Raw genomic sequence first — 19,402 nt, forward strand, 5'->3', positions numbered from 1 at the left:
GGGCATAAACCAATCTATTTTCCAAAACCACAACTTGCTACTAACAAGCCAACCACATCTAGTCCTAGTGATGCTTGTTAAATCTTAAAAGCACCTAGTGGCATGTCAACCGCAGCTATAACCGAGTCCATTGAGCATAAGGCCAAGCTACAACCTTAGGAGCAAACCAAGCAGCAAACATTAGTTGTTGAACTTTGAAGTGTTGTCAAACCTCGACCACCTTGTCCAGCTTAGACCCTCTTATGAGCAATAATAAATTCTAACCTTGGTCATGAACTTAGCTAAAAATACTAGGGACGACTTGGTTGCTTGCCTCTGATGCTTGCACACTACTTTCATGACATTGGCTAAAAGCTACGATCAATTAGACTTAGGCCTCTTGGAAGAACCTATAGCAATGGAAGTACAAACACTCGCTTGCTCTTGGGAGTAGTCAGAACTTTTATTTGTTAAGGCTTCCAAAGCAGCTGAGGAGTTAATCAAACAACGTCTCATTACATCACATAGCAAGAACACGATCATAGGCCATTTTCAAATTTTGATGAGCTGATCTCTCTCATGATTACTGAAGAGATCAATATGCAGGGTGATCTATCTTTTGCTCCTTGTCTTCCTTCTTATTCTTGCCCGAGTCAAAGTCATCTTCTATCTCTTCTTCTTTGGCCTTCATGCGTTGATCTATCTTTTCTTCCTTTCCTTGTTCTAGCCTATCTTCTTCCTTTGGCTTCCTAGCTCTCCATACTTGTTCTTCTAACTTGGTTCCTTTGCCTCTTTCTACTTGCTCAATCTTTTTCATAACTTTCTTCTTATTATTTTCTTCTATTTGCTTCCACATATCTTGCTCTAACTTCTCTTTCTCTTCTAGCTTCTTCTTAGCTAACTCTACTTGTTCTTGTATCTCTTTTTTTGTTTCATCTTTTCCTTGATTTTCTCTATGACTTCATCTAATAAGTCTTTTTCTTCTTCTTTCCTATCATTTTCTTCTATCTCATCCCATATTTTCATGATTTCCTCCTTCAACTCTCTTCCTAGCCTAACATCATTGAACTTTATGGGCTTCATTAGTTGTTGGGGTTGGGGCTATTGGGGTTGAGGTGTTCCAAGATCTAGGCTGAGCTCATCCTCGCCCTTCACTTCTTCTTTGGCTTGTTCGGATAGAGGTGTTCCAAGATTTGGGCTGAGCTCATTCTCTCCCTTTTCTTTTTTATTCTCTTCTAACTCTTCACTTCTTTCTTCTCCTTCGCCTATATCATCATCTAAGGTAGAAGTGTTGGCTCCATGTAGCGGATGCCCTTCCCAAGGTGCTTTTGCCCTTCCATTCTCACCTGCTAAGTCTATCTCCTCATCTACTTCATCATCATCCTCTTCATCATAGGCATCCTGTGCCTCACAAGAGGAGGCCAACTTGGCCTCGGCCCTTAATCTCAATGGGTGGAGGTACTTTAAGATTGGGATTGAGCTCATCCTTTCCCTTCTCTTCTTCTAGCACTAGTTCTTCTTTCAGCTAGTGGTTCATCCTTCTGACATGTCCACTAGCTTCATCTTCTTTCTTGTATCCTAACTTCATCATAATATTTCCTACCTTTGAATGCACATCTATTCTGCATCCTTCTTCCTTCACATAATACTCTATCATTTCTTCTTCTTATTGAACTCCTTCGGGTTGGCATTCTTTGGGATAAGGGTAGTTGGTGTAGGGGTATTCTTTTTCTAGGTGGTAATCAGTAGGAAAATCTTCAAGGTAGTAGTATCCATCTCCTTTAGGGGTGTATTCATTGTAGAGGTATCGGTCTTCAGGGTAGCCTTATAGGTAGTAGTCTTTAGAATAGTAGTCGAGGTAGTAGCAGTTGGCTCCTTCTTATTGGGGACAAGGTGCTCCAAGATCTGGGTTGAGCTCATTCTCTCCCTTGTCTTCTCCTTCACCTTCATCCGACCAACAGTCCTCTTCTTCTTTCACCTGTTTCTTCTCTTCTTGGCTCCTTGGTTCTTCTTTAGTTGGCTTCACTCCATTCTTTAGCTTTTGGACTCTTTTGGCTCTCATTAGCTTCCAATATGGTTCGGCCCGCTCTTTAGCTTCTTCAAGTCCAGAGATAGTCTCCAAATTCCACCTTAACATGATTTCTTCTTGTAGCTCCATATTGAAGTCTTGGGCCATCTTTACTTGCCACAACTTGGCTCTCTCTTGCACCATAATCAACTAGCAGTCAATCTTCTCTAGATCTTCATCCAGCTCTTCAAGCTTCTCTTCGAGATTGTGCAACATATTTATTCCTTTATGGGACTTCTCCAATACTTTGATGGTCTTCTTTGTCTGCTCAATCAATTTGAGCCGCAACTCTTTCTTCTTGTATGTGATTAGGTGCTTTGATATGATTCTACTCTTGGAGGCTTCTCGAATCTTGAGAGAGGCTTCTCGTATCTTCGAAGAGGCTTCTTCTTGTATTCTTTCAAAGAGGCTTCTTGAAATTTAATAAGAGATTTTTTCATTACCACTTCTTATTAATTTTCTTGTATAGCATCCTTGTGACAAGCGATTCTCGTGAAGGAGGGCTTTCATCTCGCAAAGTGTCCTTGCGGCAAGCGACTTTCACGAACTCCCCCGCGTATTCCGTGCAACATCTGGTTTGAGTCAATGACACATCACGTCTTCCTCTCTAAAGAAAGTGTCCTTCCACAACTTTAGCTCTCTCCAAGACATTTTTAAATGGTATGCCATGCATCCCTATCACGTCACGACTCTCTCTTAACTTTGTTGGCACATCAAGTTCTCTTCTAATTTTTAGTAGGTAACACGCCTAGGGGGCGTTGTGCCATGTCGTGTCGAGGTCATTGTGTCGCGTTGCACGATGTGCTATGGTAGGATTCCTTTGTGTCTGTGAGCCTACTCCCCTCTCGAGCTAGTATGCTTCATGCTAGAGTTGCTGTGATACCACCAAGTGTTACAGACCTTCATGGGACTTCAAGTTATTACCTGTCATGAAGTACAAAAATGACATAATGAAAAGGCACACAAGATATATATTAATAAAGAATCCTTTGTATTCGTGATATCAAAAGATACAACATTGAGCCAAATCTCATGACTACACCCTCGGGGTGCTGTACATGTAAGGGCACCACTGAGTATAGAGAATCACACATAGAGTAAAAACCAAACAAAGCTCAGTCACTACTACTCCCTATGGAGGTGTTTTTGACTCCAACGCAATGATATAGCTACAAAGGCCATACTCTTACACCACGATCACGACAACGACAACGACCACCCCCACCCCCACCCCCACCCCCTCCCCCTCCCCCTCCCCCTCCCCCGCGCCCCAAAAAACCCCTTCGTGTGAATTGCTCCATTGGGTTTCTTCCGAAGCCGGAGCCCCAAGCCAAAATAGCAACACGAAGAAAACATTGGGCCCACTAAAAAGGGCAAAAGAGCGAGAGGAATTCGGCTCTATACAATACTTTTAACATGAACAATTCAAAAGATACAGAGTTTCGGTTCATTCTTCTCATGTTCGGGGAAAGGACGAGGTCCTCGACTCCTCGCCTTTCCAACAAAAACAAATGGCCTCGCTCGCAGGTATGCCTCTCTCGCTTCGTAGTTTCTGCAATTCAACATTGAATCTGCTCTCGGCCTTAACAATTCTGAACCTGTTTCTGATCTGATTTCATAACCTGCCTGCCAATTTCTAGCGTCCCTTTGTGGCACAGGTTGATAGTACACATCTTTTTTGAGATCTCACAATTATTTTCCAGTGCATTGAAATGTACAACAGTAAAAAAATCAGCGGATTATGTTGATTTTGAGCATCTTATCTCCTCTGAAAGTCCCTGTATGAGGCTCTGAAGCCTTTCGGTCTGATCTTGCACAACTTAATTTGGACTTAGGCCTCCAAAAGCTTTCTGAAGTTAGAGTATAAGTACTAAAAGTCACAGAGGGGCCAAAATCTGTGTCAATGTTCCTTCTGAAGTCACAGTATGGGTACTCAAAGCCAAAGTCTCTGTTAATTCTTGTCGATCGTACAGGACATAGGTCAGGAGGGCACGTTTTCTGACATGGCCGCCTCAACTCTCCTGAACAGCTCAAAAATCTGCTCCAGACAGACGGGAGCAAATCTGATTGCTACAGCATGCAAGCACCAGGAACAGCAGTCCTGAATAGTCAAGCAGGTCCATATGTGGCAAATCGGCCATGAGTAGGGGCAACACAGGTCCATAAGACATTGTGAAAGGCTCTAATATCAGAATACCTTTAGAATTTCATCACAACTTTTTGTTTCCATTTTTTAGAATATTAAATAGAGAGCTGCCCAGCATATTAATTAAGAGATCAAGGAGGAGACAATTGTCTCTTTATTGGCATTTGTCATTGTGGTGTTGTATTTGTGTGTCTCTGCTGTTCTTAGTTTTCAGTTCTATTTGTGATATTGAAGTACGTGTGAATGTATCAAATATTTATCATGCAACCCTTGCTGTGCTACATTGCTTTCAAAACTTAGGCTTTTCTTCTTTTGAGAAGTGGTAGAGATATGTTTCTTTGATATGAGAAGTTGGAATTGCAATGCATGAAGATGCTGAAAATTTACCAAGAAGGAGATTTTGACGCTCAATTGAAGGTCCAATTGATTGCAACAGTGGTAGGGTAGTTTGTTAAAGCTGACAAAAGACCCACATTTTGTTGAGTTTACATAGTCACCAATGATAGGACAGCAAAAGGAAAGAGGAGAAAGCATCTCTCAATGCTTTGGGATTGCATGTGGATCAAAAGTAAATGTGGTACAACAACTAAATGCACCCCGATGCATTGCATGCAATGCTTGGTTTGGGACAAGGACATTGGATTCATGGGAATCTTGGAAATGTAAACGCTATGTTTTTTGGATAGCAAGGTATGCACATTTGGGGTACTTTGGTGGAGGATCAATTTTTCATGTTATGGCTGGTCATGGTATTGCTTCCATTGGTATGCAAGGCACACATGTATTTGGTATGCAGCGAGGAAGGCATGGACAAATGTATCTTGGAATGATTGGTTGAATGCAAAATCCAGTGGGGTGCTTGGTGATAGATCTTGGGCATGGACATTGAATAATCCCTCTTGTTGTCAAGGGGATTAGGCATTTAAATCATTTAATGTCTCTAATTAAGGTTTGTGAAAAGTTTCAACTCATTGAGGTTCAAAGAGGTTAGGAATTTAAAATTGGCATTGGGCATGGTCAAAGTTTTGGCAAGGACCATTTACTTGTCAATTTATTGAATTATTATTGGCTAGAAATTAAGTCTAGAGGCTCAGTTTGCATGGGCAGGTAAGACTGTGTAAGGTTATTTTGAGCCAATCTAAGGATGGAGAACTTAGTTGTGAGTAGAGAGATGGTGGTTGCTCTTGAGAAACTACTTTTTGAGTTTTCACACTCAAGTTAGGGTTTCGCACTGACTTCCCCAAAAAGGGCTAGCGTCCTCATTCTGGTCACTTTTTCAGTGGGCACCCACATAGTGTTGCACCACCCTAGATAGCTGAGGCCTATAAATAGACTACATCTCCATTCATTCCTTATCTCTTTAGTCATCTCCACCCCTCTTCTTTTGTCACTCCGACACTCTTCTCTCTCCTTGCCATTGCAGCTCATACCCTTATTGGAGGACATTGCAGTTCACGGCTATCATCTACCATCTCCACTTAGCGTTCTATTGTTGCATTCCAGTACAGTGTTCTATTGTGGCATTCTATTGCAGTGTTCTACTGCGGCATCCTATTGTTGCGTTTTGCAACTTGGTTCTTCTCTTGGCATTCGAGGATTGCGCTTCGCTCCCTTGACAGCTCTGCTGATTATCTTCCTCATCTCCGATGGCATTTGAGGATTGCGGTTCGCTCTATCGACAAGTGTCCACCTTCAATGATTGCTTCGATAGCCCATTGCCCAGAGGATTGCATTTCACTCCCTTCATTGTGTAGATTTCTTACAAGTGCTGTTGCCTGAGTCAGATAGGATAGTGCAGCCATCTTTTGAGCTTCAACTCTATTATATGAGCTTTTCTTGTCATAGCACGATTTAGTACATCATTATCGTGTTCTCTTGTGTTTCTAAGTTTCTCTTCTCTCTCAGTGTTTGCCATACACACTGTGTGTTTCTCTCTTTTAACCCTACTTCCTCTTTGCATTGTCACATATCTTGATATGATATTAGAGTATACGTGTTACCTTGATATGGTATTAGAGCATACATGTTATTTTGACATGGTATTAGAGCGTAGGAGCTCAGAGAGCTAAAGACTTTGTTCATCAGAGAAGGCAAAGATAGGTTGTGGGTTTGGCATCATTTATTGATTTTTTCCTTCCGTTGCATCACTAAGAGATAGAGATACCCTTCTCTTCCTCTTCCTTCCACCCTCCTTGTTAGAGTTTGACACTCCGGTGCTATGATTTCTCCATAGGCAGATGAATAGACCACTAGGTGCTCCTCTTTCGGCATCACCACCAGACCTCCCACTGATGCTTGCCGACATGAACCTTTACTTCATACACCGCTAGGGTGTGTGTCCCCCTAGGCACTTATTGTGCCACCCCTCCCTTTGGGCCATATAGTTTATTCTACATTGGCTTTCAGATTTCTATGCTCAAGGCAATAAGATGCATCCAATGTGCACTAAGTCCTCTTGAGCAAAAGGATTGTCAGGCACCACGGCCTCCTCATGATTAATGCAATGTGCTACAGAGGTTGTTTCTACATCTACGGTTTCAGCAATGCCACTTGACAACTCGTTGTTCTGCAGCCCACTTCATCAAGAGAATGTTTGTTGTACCATCCCCTCGGTAGTTCCCTCCTTCAAGAGACAATGGTTGTTCGACTCCTTCCATTATTTCAGCTCCAGAGTGCACTCCATTGAGAGAGCGATTGTTGCCCACCCTTGGCTCAACATGAGCCTCACCTTTCCCCACCCTTGACTACTCAAGTTCGAGAGGCCATCGTTGGGAGTTCTTTGACATCTTCAACACCCCAGATACCTTCTTTAGCACGACTGGTGGCACTTCCTTCGTCATCTGAAGATCGAGAGTCTACGATCCATGAGTTTGTAGATTCCCTCTCTCTCACTGAGGGGGGTTCAAAGAGGGATGTACTCTCATAGGGGGCTCCTACTTCTTTGGCTTCAGAGGGGGCCCCTGCATCTCCACCCTTAGAGGGGGCACCCTCATCATGAAGTTTATCATCCATAATTTACACTTTGGGGATGGTTGTCTTTGAGCAGTCATTTCTTCTCTTGATATGTAGGATCTTCAAGTACCACCTAGTTTGGGGCCTTGGAGGTTCAGTCGTGACTTTGATGATGGGGCCTTTGAATTCCTTCTAGCATGGAGTTATGGAGCTAGTGGCTTCTCTCCCGAGGTGGCATCAGGCTCTACAGTTCATCTAGTCTACTGTCCCTTACTACATTTTATTGTGGCGTTCTATTGCGGCATTCTACTACTCCGTTTTGTACTTGGTCCTCTTCCTAGTGTCCGAGGACTGCGTTTCACTCCCTTGACAGCTGGTGATCATCTTCCTAATCTCCCGTGACATCTGAGGAATGTGGTTTGCTCTCTCGACATCTGTTCTTCACCTTCAATGATTACTTTGATAGCTCACTGCCTGGAGGACTGTGTTTCACTCCCTTCACCGTGCAAATTTCCCATTGTTGCTGCTGCGTGAGTTAGATAGGACAGTGCAATCATCTTTTGAGCTTTGGCTCCATTGTATCAGCTTTTCTTCTCGTAGCATGATTCAGTGTATCATCATTGTGTTCTCTTGTGTTTTTGAGTTTCTCCTCTCTCAGTGTTTGCTGTACACACTCTGTGTTTCTCCTTGCAAACCCTACTGTCTCTCTGCACCGTTGCATATCTTGACAGCTGCACCATCACGACAGCAGGGTGACCTGATCTAGAGCTGATTTAGGGGCTGGTAACAAGAGAAGCCTTTTTATAGTAAACCCTAGTACCATCATGGCTAAGGTATTAATATAGTTTATTTTGGTAAAGGAAAGTGAACTAATGTGGCTAATTTGCTTCATTACAAACCATTCCTTCCCAAAGATGGTTTTGTCCTCAAAACTTAAGATAATGGGGCGATAGACAAGTCATTAATGAAGCAAATCATGTCGATGAAAATGGAGAAGAATGTGGAAGCACTTTCCATTAAGAAGTCTCATAATGAATCTGAAATAGTGAAATGACTGCTTGCTGTCCAAACTAGGCTGAATTCATAAAACTGCCATAACTTTTGACTGGAGTGTCCAAATTGAGTGTTTGAGGTATAGAAATGAAGTACACAACCTAAAACATCAGTTCATACCATCAAAACCACTTCTTGATATCATTAAGGCAATTTAATTCAGGACAGTATTTTTATACAGCAAGCTGTTCTTGTATAGATTGTCATAATTCTTCCTGTAAGAGCCATGGAAAAGCATCCAAGTATGAAGAGGGTTGCCAAGTGGACTCTTCCATAGGTTGACCCTTCCATTTAATCATAAATTCAGTATAAGTGTTCGGTTCCTAAGAACCTTCTTACGCTTTCCAATGATTTTCTTAGGATCATAAACAATAAGTCCTTCTTTATGAAGTGGTGGAAGCTCTTCAATAACTTGTGTAATTGGCCCAACATATTTCTTCAATTGTGATACATGAAAAATATTACGTATGCGGGTAGTAGAAGGTAATTGGAGCTGATATGCAAGCTCTCCAATCTTTTCTAACACCAAGTATGGGCCATAAAATCTGAGCGCCAGCTTGTTGTGCCCTCCTTTGAGAGTAGCATAATGAGACTTGGGATCTTTAAAAAAGACCCAATCTCCAACATCAAATTCTATGTGCCTCCTTCCTATCATCAGCATAGGATTTCATGACATCTTGTGCCTTCCTTTATTCTCTTTACATTGCTTCATAAGCATCTCCATTCTCTCTAGCTCATCCTTTGCTTGTGGATTAATCTCTTCATGAAACATGGTTGAAGGATTTTGAACCTTGTATCCATAGAGTGCCTCAAATGGAGCCATCCTAATACTCATATGATATGTATTGTTGTAACAAAATTCAGCAAGATGCAACCAATTATCCCAAGAGGATTGAGTGTCATGACAAAAATATCTCAAGTAGACTTCCGCCCAACGGTTAACCCTCTCAGTTTGGCCGTTGGTTTGAGGGTGGTAAGCAATACTTGGAGTAAGAGTAGTGCCCATGGAAGTAAACAAACTCTTCCAAAAATTTCCCATTAATCTAGTATCTCTATCTGACACAATCCTCAAAGGCATTTAGTGTAACTTGAATACCCCTTCCATGAATTGATTGGCTACTTGCTTGGCTGAAAACTGCGTCTTTGTAGGAAGAAAATGGACTGATTTGGTTAGTCCGTCCACAACAACAAAGATACTATTACAAGCATACCTTGTGGTAGGGAGGCTCGTAATGAAATCCATAGAGATATCGGTCCACTTTCCTTGTGGAATTGGCAAGGGTTGAAGAAGGCTGGTTGGTAATAAAGAAGAATTTTTATTTTGTTGCCATTCTAAACAATGGGAAACATACTCCTTCACATTCCGCCATAATCCCTTCCAATAGAAACTTTTATGTACTTTGTCAAAGGTCTTGAAGAGGCCAAGATGACCAGCTAAGGGCGAAAAATGTATTTCTTGAAGGACTTTCAGCTTGAAATTACTTTAAGGGATCAAGTAGACCTTCCCTTTATACCATAAGAGACCATTATGCCATTTGAAATTTGGATGGTCTTTATTTTTCCCTTGTTGTAATTTTTGCATAATTGTAGCAGCATGCTCCTCTATAAAATATTCTTCTTGTATGTCATTTATCCAATCCTTGTATATAGTAGAGATGGTAGATACATTACAAGCCCACATTCTAGAGAATGCATTTGCCACTATATTATCTTTTTCAGCCATATATGCAATCTCAAATCCATAAGATTGAAGGCTTGCCGACCATCTTCTTTGTTTAGGAGACAAGTTGGGCTGAGAAAGAAAGAACTTCAACACCCTATGATCACTTTTCACTTAAAGTGGCTCCTATAAATATAATGATGCAGCTTTTTCATTGCATGTAATATAACCAATATCTCTTGCTCATATACATGCATTTGCTTTTCTTTTTCATCAAATTTTCTACTCTCATAGGCTATGATACCATGTTCTTGGGCTAAAACAGCCCCCAATCCTCTTCTACTAGCATCCACATAGATAGTAAAGACCTTAGAGAAGTCGGGGCAAACCAATATAGGTGCTGAAATGAGGAGTTGCTTAAGCTCATTGAAACTTGTGTCGGCTATTTCATCCCAAAAGAAAGCTTCTTTCTTTAACCTGTCGGTCAATGGGGCAGCCACATGCGCATAATTCTTTATGAACCTTCGGTAGAAAGAAGACAAGCCAAGAAAACCCCTCAATGATGTGGTATTTGTCAGTGTAGGCTAATCCTTAACACATTGGACCTTCTTCGGATCAACCTTAATACCATTTTTCCCAACAATATGCCCCAAATACTCTACTTCTTTGTTCATAAATGTGCATTTAGATGCTTTGGCAAACAATTTGTGCTTCCTCAAGATGTCAAACACCTCTTTAACATGCTGTAAATGCTCTTCTTTGCTCTTACTATATATCAATATATCATCAAAGAAGACCAGAACTGTCTTAAATAAGAGTGATTGAAGTATTTTATTCATCAATGCTTGAAATGTGGCTGGAGCGTTTGAAAGACCAAAGGGTATAACCTTATGATATAATCCCCTTTTAGTCCTAAAAGCTGTTTTATATTCATCTTTCTCCTCCATACGTATTTGATAGTATCCCGATTGTAGATCGATTTTTGAAAAGACCTCGGCATCTTTCAACTCATCCAAGAGATCATCGATTCTTGGTATTGGATACCTATTCTTGTGGCCTTATTCAATTCATGATAATCTATACACATACGGAATGATCCATCCTTTACCAAAAGAACAGGAGAAGCAAATGGAGATTGACTTGGTTGTATGAGACCCATCTCAAGTAATTCTTTTACTTAGCTCTCAACTTCTTCTCTCTTCACCTTTGAGAGATGTTACGGAGGCTTATTGATAGGCTTGGTATTTGGAAGCAAGTCAATGGGATGATCCACTTCACGTTTGGGAGGAAGAGAAGAGGGAGGCTGAAATAGATCATCATAATCTTTCAACAATTTGGAAAGGCAATGATCCATGTCCTTGGGAAGTGTAGAGGGTTGATTTGAAGAGGACTGATCCTCATCAATCTTAGATAAGAGAAGAGTGAACATATATGCCTTAGCATTGATTTTCCTCTTAATCTTCTTGGGACTGATCACCTCGAACTTCTTCTTCTCAATCCCTTGAAGAATAACTTGCTGTCCATGCCATTGGAATTCCATTTGCAGCCTTTCCAAATCCATGGTAAATCTACTAATACTCTTCAGCCAATTACAGCCAAGTATCACATCAATGGGGCCCATTTCCAAAGCAATAAGGCTCACTGAAGTGACAAATGATGAAGATAAAGTGATAGGAATATTAGAGCAAATCTGGTTATTGCTCTCATAAGCTCCGTTTTGCCACTTGAAGAGGAAGGCATTTCTTGAATGCTCAATTTCAGCCCATCAAGAGACTTTGTGTTTATGAAGCTATGAGTACTCCGGGTGTCAATAAGAATATGAGCGGTTCTTTCATTGATGTAGCCTCTAAGGCGTAGGGTATTATCAACTTTAGAACCATTCCATGCGTCATGGGAAATAGAGCATAACCTCAAAGAATCCATATCACAGTCCAAGGATCAACTCTATAATATCCACTGGGTCAAATGGAAAACCATGCATGGGATCGTAAAACTCCTCATGGCTGTTTTCTTCATGGTCATGCATCTCTTCAAGAGTGGATGGACTCTCAAGCTGAAATACATTGCCGTCATTTGCTTCAACATCTGAATCTTCCTCAAAGATCATGCTTACCTTGACATTCTTGGCTTTGCATTTTGCTTTATGATCAGGAGACCATTTCTCTCTACATTTGTAGGATAGTCCTTTTGCGTACATGTTCTTCAGCTTGTCATTGGAAAGATGTTTGCCTTGCACCAAAGGAGCTGAAACTTTTCCACTAATCTCAGTCCTTTTTCCATTTGACCTATTTTCAGCATTAAATCTGAAATTAGTGCCCTGTTTTGACCCATAAACTGTAGGAAATGAAGGAAATTCTTTTGTAGGTATTTGATTGCTTTCCTCCATATTGTAAATCAATCTTTGTCTGCCCAAAATTAGCAACTGTTCTAGTGGTCTGGTTTGGCTGAAAATGATGCCCTCCTCTTGGCAGAAAATTCTTGTACTTTTGACCATACCTTTCAACCAAGTATATAGCTCCTTGTAAGGAAGAAGGTTTCATGGCTCCTACTTCCAAAGATAGAGAAGATTCAACCCCAAATATGTATTTATTTAGTTTATACTCTATCCACATACGTAGAGAGGTTAAGGAACTGGTTAGAATAGTCTCTAACCGATAATCCCCTTTGTTCAAGAGCATGCCACTTCTTTTTTAACCTCTATTTTTCGATTGGAGATACAAATACTTCAATCATTGCTCTCTTTAATGCTTCCCATGTCAAGAACTCACGACTGATCCTTGACATGTACCTCCACCAAGTATGTGCATATGCCTCCAAGTGTAGGGCTGTAAACTTAACTTTAGCATTTTTGGTCTAGGATACAAAGAGAAATACATATCAAGTTTGTCAAACCATTCTTCTAATTCAGTTGGGGATGGATTATTGCCCTTGAAATTAGAAATGGTAATATTCTCCTTGTATTCCCTCTCAAATTGATGAGGTTGGCTATTATAATGTTGCTGCCCATAAGTATTTGCACCAAATGAATTTTGCCTTTGAGTATTGTTGATCCATGTTCCATAAGCATATGGTTGTTGCTGTTCATGGGGGTTTCCAAATCCTTGTGGCTGATTATATTGTCTTTGTGGCTGAGAGAAGGAATTACCCTTGATATGTGGTTGTCCATATACTCCTTGATGCTGTCCATACATAGGAGACTGAATATTTGTTGTGGTTGCTGCCCACTAATTTGATGAGGCCAAAATTGATTAGAATGAGGACTTTGCTTAGAAGATTGATTGTAAGCATGATTATTGTTGACATGTTGCTGCTGCCCATAAAAATTTGGGGTTGAATTGACATGACCATGTCCATTATAATGGTACTGCCCATGAGAATTATTGCCCCCACTTGCGTGACCATGATATGATTTTTGTTTCAAACTTCTCTTCATGGATTGGTTTTGGATGGTTGATGGTTGAACATAGAAAGATTTGTAGAAAGGATCACACCCATGTGTGTCTTCATCATGCTTAGGGTTAGCATGGATCTTCTCTTGTGGGTCTTGACCATGAGAGCTTGTGTAAAACTTTGGCTGATAACAAGACTGAAATTGAGATGGTTGAGCTCTAGATGGTTCTCCAACCTCATAATGCCCCATAACCTTAGGCGTTGTGATTCTTGGCTGCTCCTCAACAATGGGAGGGCTTGGAACATTTGAGACTGTTGTAGGTAATATTCTCTTGCTTAAGAGAGCCACAAGTTTGTCAATGTCCGATTTCATTTCCCTTATATCATTGGATAGTTGCTGAAAGTTATTAGAATCTGTAGATACATGAGTTGTGCCAGCCCCATTCACCCGATTGTTGACTGCAACATGAGTTGAACTCATTTCTGCCACCTCATTATCATGGTTCACATGGTAAATAGCTTCTTGGGAGACTTCATACTCTCTTTCCTGCTGGTAATCCTTTAATCCTTCATTGATGGTATCCATAATGGGATCCTTCTTCTTGTATTTGGCCATAGTTGATGATCTGTCCTGAATATACAGCAGTAGTAAAACTCACATATCTTGAGCTTCAATGATCCAAATGATGAACTTCTTGGCTCTATTTGAAACTAAGAATGTCTCCTTTCCAATGAGCTATCAAACGTTGAAATTAGTTCAGTACAGAAATTTCTATAAGCAATTTTCAGTGGTTGTCTGCAGTTCCCTGTATCCTACAAGTATTGAATAATCTCTGCAAATACCCAAAACAAGTTGACTAATCCCAGTGTGACTGTAGGAAAGTAATCCAACAATGAATCCTTGTTTGCATCTGTTGCCAAATTCTTCAATACTAAATTAAAGTACTTCAATGCATCAATAAGCATACATGTTGCTCTCTCTATCCATATTTGCCAAGTGTTTCATGTTGTCATACATTTGCCCTTGTATCATGCTGCACCTAAATTGAAAAATGCGTGGGATCCGTGACTTGAGGGGTTTGCAAATTTCCCTCTCAAGCCGGTTTGTACTCCCCTTCAGGGTCCTCGTCAGTAGGGGAGGGTCACCTCTCTATTGTCCTACCAACTCGCTTGGCATCCACTTTTCCTCGTGGGAAATGACATGGCAAATCAATACTAGGCTAATAAAATAGCATGAAATGCATGGCTTGAAGAAAAATAGGTGTCCATTTCATGATATGTAGGAATTTGAGTGAAATGAACTGGAAATTGAATGGGAGTAGGTGGGAAATACCTTCAGCAATGACTTGTTGCCTTGCAAAATTTTATTCACTTACCATTGGGCTCAAATTTTCTCATAACATTTGAGACAACAATCAAACAAGGCAATGTCAATGTTATGGAAATAGATGAGAAATTTGGAAGCTAAAGTATGATTATGGCAATGTAATCAGAGTTGTTTGGTAATCATTACCATCTATGAAAGCTCTAAGGAAAAATCATGTAATACATTTAAGAATATGGATGAACTTCTTATCAATTCAACCTCTCTTTCATCAATTGGGCAAGCTCAACAATAGGATATTCAAGAGAGATTAAAAGATGTTTGAAAATACCTCTTGTACTTGGAGTTGAAGTATATTATTGATGAAGAATCCCTTTTAACAAGAATGGCTTCAATTCAGCCTCAATAGACCTATGTTAGCCTCAATAGACCTATGTTGTGTGTACAATAAGCTTTAGTACAACATCAAACCGCTTCTTCTCATAAGGCTTGCAAGGCTTTTTGAAGGTCTTTCCATGGTGCATGTCTATTGAAACTGATCCAACCATCTTTCCAGTCTTTGTTCATTCACTACAATTTGCTGGTCGTTCTTGATCTCATCCATTTGCTACAGTGCTTTTTACTTCTGGCAGCAAACTTTATGTTAAAAGACACTGTTACTTCGTGATCATCTAGATTGGGTACTTGAAAAATTCATCAAGGTTCATGTAGCTCACTCTCTTCCATTGCAGTTCTTGATTCTCTCGTGTTGCAGAGAAGGCTGATTAAACCTTGAAGCTTAATCGGATTCTCCCCTCCAAGGATCTCACAGAGAAGCTGGAGGAGGATACATGTCCTTGATTGTCTTGACACACCCCGGGATCTAGCTTCGGCAGCTTGCGTTTCACATCTATGGACATATTTGTTTTTCGAGGTAGCCTCTGGAAAAAAGATGTGCATCAAATGCTTCCCTGAGCTCCAAAGTTTTGACTGCATTCTGGATTGTAGTCCAAGGACACACCCCAGGATCTAGCTTTGGCAGCCTGCGTTTCGTATCTATGGTATAGATTTGTTTTTTGAGGTAGCCTCTGGAAAAAAAAAGTGCATCAAATGCTTCCCTGAGCTCTAGAGTTTTCATTGCATTTTGGATTGCAGTCCAAAGAGCAGGTCATAGATTTTGATGGATCAAGGCAGTTGGCTTCCTTTTCTGGTATGCAGGAAGTGAGCCATGCATACTAGAATTTGTTACGTGAACTTCAAGCTCCTCCTTTGTCAAAGGCTTGCATAATGGAGCCGTTGCATGCCTCAAGCACAGACCATCTTCCACACTAGAGCATTGTCTAGACTTTATTGCCCAGACATGTTTTCTCTGATGAGATAACACCCTCCAACTTGGACCGGCTCTCTCATTTAACTTCTAACAACTTGCTCTTTGATGACGGTTTCGATTTTCCAGACTTCCTATTCTCCGAACAACCAAGCTTGTCTTAGTACATAATTGGAAAGAGCTGGACAGTTAGGGTTCATCAGAGACGCACACATGACTCTCTCAATTGTTATTCATAGGCATGCAGTTCAGAAGAATGGCCTGCTCGTAGGCTTGCAGTTTAGAAGAATAGCCTGCCATTCCACAACAACTTTGACAAAGTTGGCACCATAGTCAAAATGGTAATCCAACTGATACTTGGAATGCAAGGATTAGTGCTACAGAAGTTTAGAGAAGAGATATTGCCATGGAAGGAAGATTCAAGGTAAACATCTTCCATGGGAGAAAAGAGTAGACCTAGAGAAGAAGAATAGATCCTTCTTTAAGAAAAAGTAACGAAGCTTTTGTTTTCTCTAAAGTCTTGAGGACTCCATTTCGTCAATTTGGCTCAAAATTTTTGGTTAAAATTTGGTCACAACTTGCCAAAATAGCTGGAGTTTGCCATTTTCCACTGGTTCATGCCAAGAACCTCCATCTTAGTCACAGTTTGTGACAGATCTCCATGTCTGACCACGGTTATGAAGGAAATAACTTCTGTGACTAAATTTGAACTGTGGTTTTCCCTCCCTAGTCACTGCAACTAGATCTAATGCATGAAAATGACTTTTGACAAGATAAACCAATGCTCTGATACCAATGTAAAGAAGGTCTCTTCTACCATGAAAATCAACATAAAAACTAATGAATTGAACTAAGAAAATAACAAGAAATAACATGCAATGCTTCAATCATGGCCATGCTATAGACATCTTCCATTATACCATAGCACAACGTAGCCATGGAAGTTGAAATCAAGATTCAAGAAAACAAAGCTTGGTACTCACCCCAAGATGGTGATGAACAAGAATTCTCAAGAAAAATAGTGTAAGTGTCAAAAGCTCCCTACATTAGCACTTCTTGGCTTTTTATAGTAAACCCTAGTACCATCATGGCTAAGGTATTTACATAGTTTATTTTGGTAAAGGAAAGTGAACTAATGTGGCTAATTTGCTTCATTACAAAGGTGAGGATAGTTCTAGCACTTTTCCTCCAAATGGGTGGCCTCCCATAGTGCAGTCACTTGGGAACCCTTTATGTCCCTAGAACTGTTAAATTTGACTATAAAGTAGCCAATTTTGTTTGAAAACCCAAGTTTTCGTCACTAGTAGTCTCTAGCCAATGTTCTCGTACTTGCTCTTCAAAGATCAGTCTTGGCATGCATGCTTACTAAGCCATAAGCTGCTCCCACCAACTATAATTGATAGACACCAGAACTGACTCGAAATCTCTAATTTTTGTATAAACCCCCCCAAAAGACACTTGCACACATATTGGGTCCACTACCAACAACAAATCTTGTACTCTAGAGAGAGTGTGTACAGCCTGTACGCAGCCCTAGACAGGAAGTCTACGCTGAGTAAAGAAGCTTCAGACTACTAGTGCCAAATACTTGAACTCAGCCTTGCATGATTCTTCCCAACCTAGATATACATGCACATGTGGGGGAAAACAACCTATTTCTCACGGCAAACTTTATGAAATTGGAAAAAGTACTTGCATGTAGTGCAAGACAGCTGCCAATAGTAACATTGGTGCCCACTGAGAGGAGAGAGCTGTACACAGCTTGCATGCAACCCTAGACAAGAAGTCTGCGATCCAAAGTAGTTACTAGCATAGCATGACCTCTTCTATCGTACACACATTACTATTCCTCCTTGACCACATTTGGAGGAGATGAGAAAATTCAAAATGTGCCTTTGCATGCATGCTCACGGGTAAGAGAGAGAAAAATGCCGGCTGTAAAACAGCCACAACCCTCCCATGCCATGATTGCATCCAAAGCTGTCTCCATTTGCCAAAATCAGCACACTCTCTTGACTAATGCCCTTGGAACACAGAAACATTGTTTCATAATGGAATGGAATGAGAAATGCATTCCTAGACCTTGGAATGTTTCCTTTCCTCATTCGCTACCATATTCCAAGCTTGAAACATTTCCCAATCAGGGAATGTTATCAAGAACATGGCATTCCACCTTGTGGGGCAATTTGGCGGCTGTTTCACAAGATTTTTTCCATTAATGCATGCTTTGTCTCAAGTATCCTATTCTCTTCTCGATTGTTTGCACCTACCATCATCCCTCTCTCTTTTTTCTTCGTAAGAGGTAATTGTATTAATTATGAAAAAAGTACAAGATTACATGATTATAAGATGCAGGATGCCTCTAGGCCCTCATGCATAAAATTAGAGACATCACAATCAAAGTACAAAGGAAGTAGAGTGACTAGAGGGGGGTAGAGGAAACTGCAACATGCCAAAAAGAGCAAATCTTGTCTAGGGAGGATATTTGCTAACTCAATCAAGTTGAGTTGCCAATGAAGGAGTCCTTTCAAGTAGACTATATGACTTTGCACTCACAGTGAAGCATCAAAGATAAATGCATTCCGCATGGTCCATATATACCAACAACCCCAGAAGTGTAAGAAGTGAAATAGCACTGTTATATTAGCTTGCATAAAATCACCAAACTTGGGATGTCCAAAGACCTAATCTTTTGGAAGCATCAATAGCCCAACCACTCGGAACCAAATGGCCGATAGTAGTGACCAAACCTTTTATGCCACCAGGCAAGTAAGGAACCGATGGTGGTAGGGGGTTTCTATAGACATTTGACAAAAGAAGTAGCAACCATTGGAAATCCTTTGTTTGGAGGGTGTAGAGGCAAGAGGAAGCACACCAATCCACATTTGTCAAATGAAAACCTTGGATTAGAAAGGCATTATGATTTTGTTAAGCTAGCTTATCATTACCATAGATTTCCACCATGCTTGACCATTTTGGGGACCCTAGGTGGTGTTGCCCTTCTAGACAAGCTAGTCCTTATTGTGTATAACCAAATGGTATATTTGATTAATTGAAGCATCTCTCTCTCTCTCTCTCTCTCTCTCTCACTCATAAAGAAATGCCCTAATACAGATAGGGTTAGAGTAACTTAGAGACAATGCTCGACCATTTTGGAGACCCTAGGTGGTGTTGCCCTTTTGGACAAGCCAATCCTTATGGTGTATAAGCAAATGATATATCTAATTGACTGAAGCATCCCTCTCTCTCTCTCTCTCTCTCTCTCAGAAGTGCCCTAATACAAAAACTCAAATACAATTGTATGACAAAGCACAAAACACACTATGTAGTGAATGGATATTGGGGGTCCTTGAAATTCCATGTCTCAATGACCAGGGTAGAGAGTATGAGCTAGAGATTGTGTCGTACTCTTGACAGATCCCAAAACACAAGAAGGCAGCCTTCGAAGGTATTTGGCAGCAGCAAACACAGGCAGCAATGATGATGCGGCAGCTGTACGGATCTTGCAGGCAGTAAAATGCAGG

The 19,402-nt window shown here is 40.7% G+C and overlaps 1 protein-coding gene across 7 annotated transcripts in view; it reads left to right on the forward strand.

Moving 5' to 3' along the window:
• Positions 1-3,451: 3,451 nt before the first annotated feature.
• LOC148029391 (Mitochondrial substrate carrier family protein) overlaps positions 3,452-19,402 on the forward strand; it is a 41,597-nt gene continuing 25,646 nt past the window's right edge. For 2 of the 7 annotated variants that reach the window (XM_087688207.1, XM_087688208.1), the window contains exon 1: positions 3,484-3,574. Coding sequence is in view for 4 of the 7 variants with exons in the window: in XM_087688206.1 (XP_087544332.1) it covers positions 3,506-3,574; positions 4,077-4,164 (157 nt within the window). In the remaining 3 variants the exon portion in view is untranslated. Of the gene's footprint in view, positions 3,575-3,686; positions 3,706-4,020; positions 4,206-19,402 lie in introns of those variants that run through there. The other 5 variants (XM_087688203.1, XM_087688206.1, XM_087688205.1 and 2 more) reach the window with 5 other exon arrangements.

This window comes from Lygodium microphyllum, chromosome 11, assembly GCF_053477565.2.
Source record: "Lygodium microphyllum isolate KBCC chromosome 11, Lygodium_microphyllum_v1.1.10, whole genome shotgun sequence".
Classification (NCBI taxonomy): domain Eukaryota; kingdom Viridiplantae; phylum Streptophyta; class Polypodiopsida; order Schizaeales; family Lygodiaceae; genus Lygodium; species Lygodium microphyllum.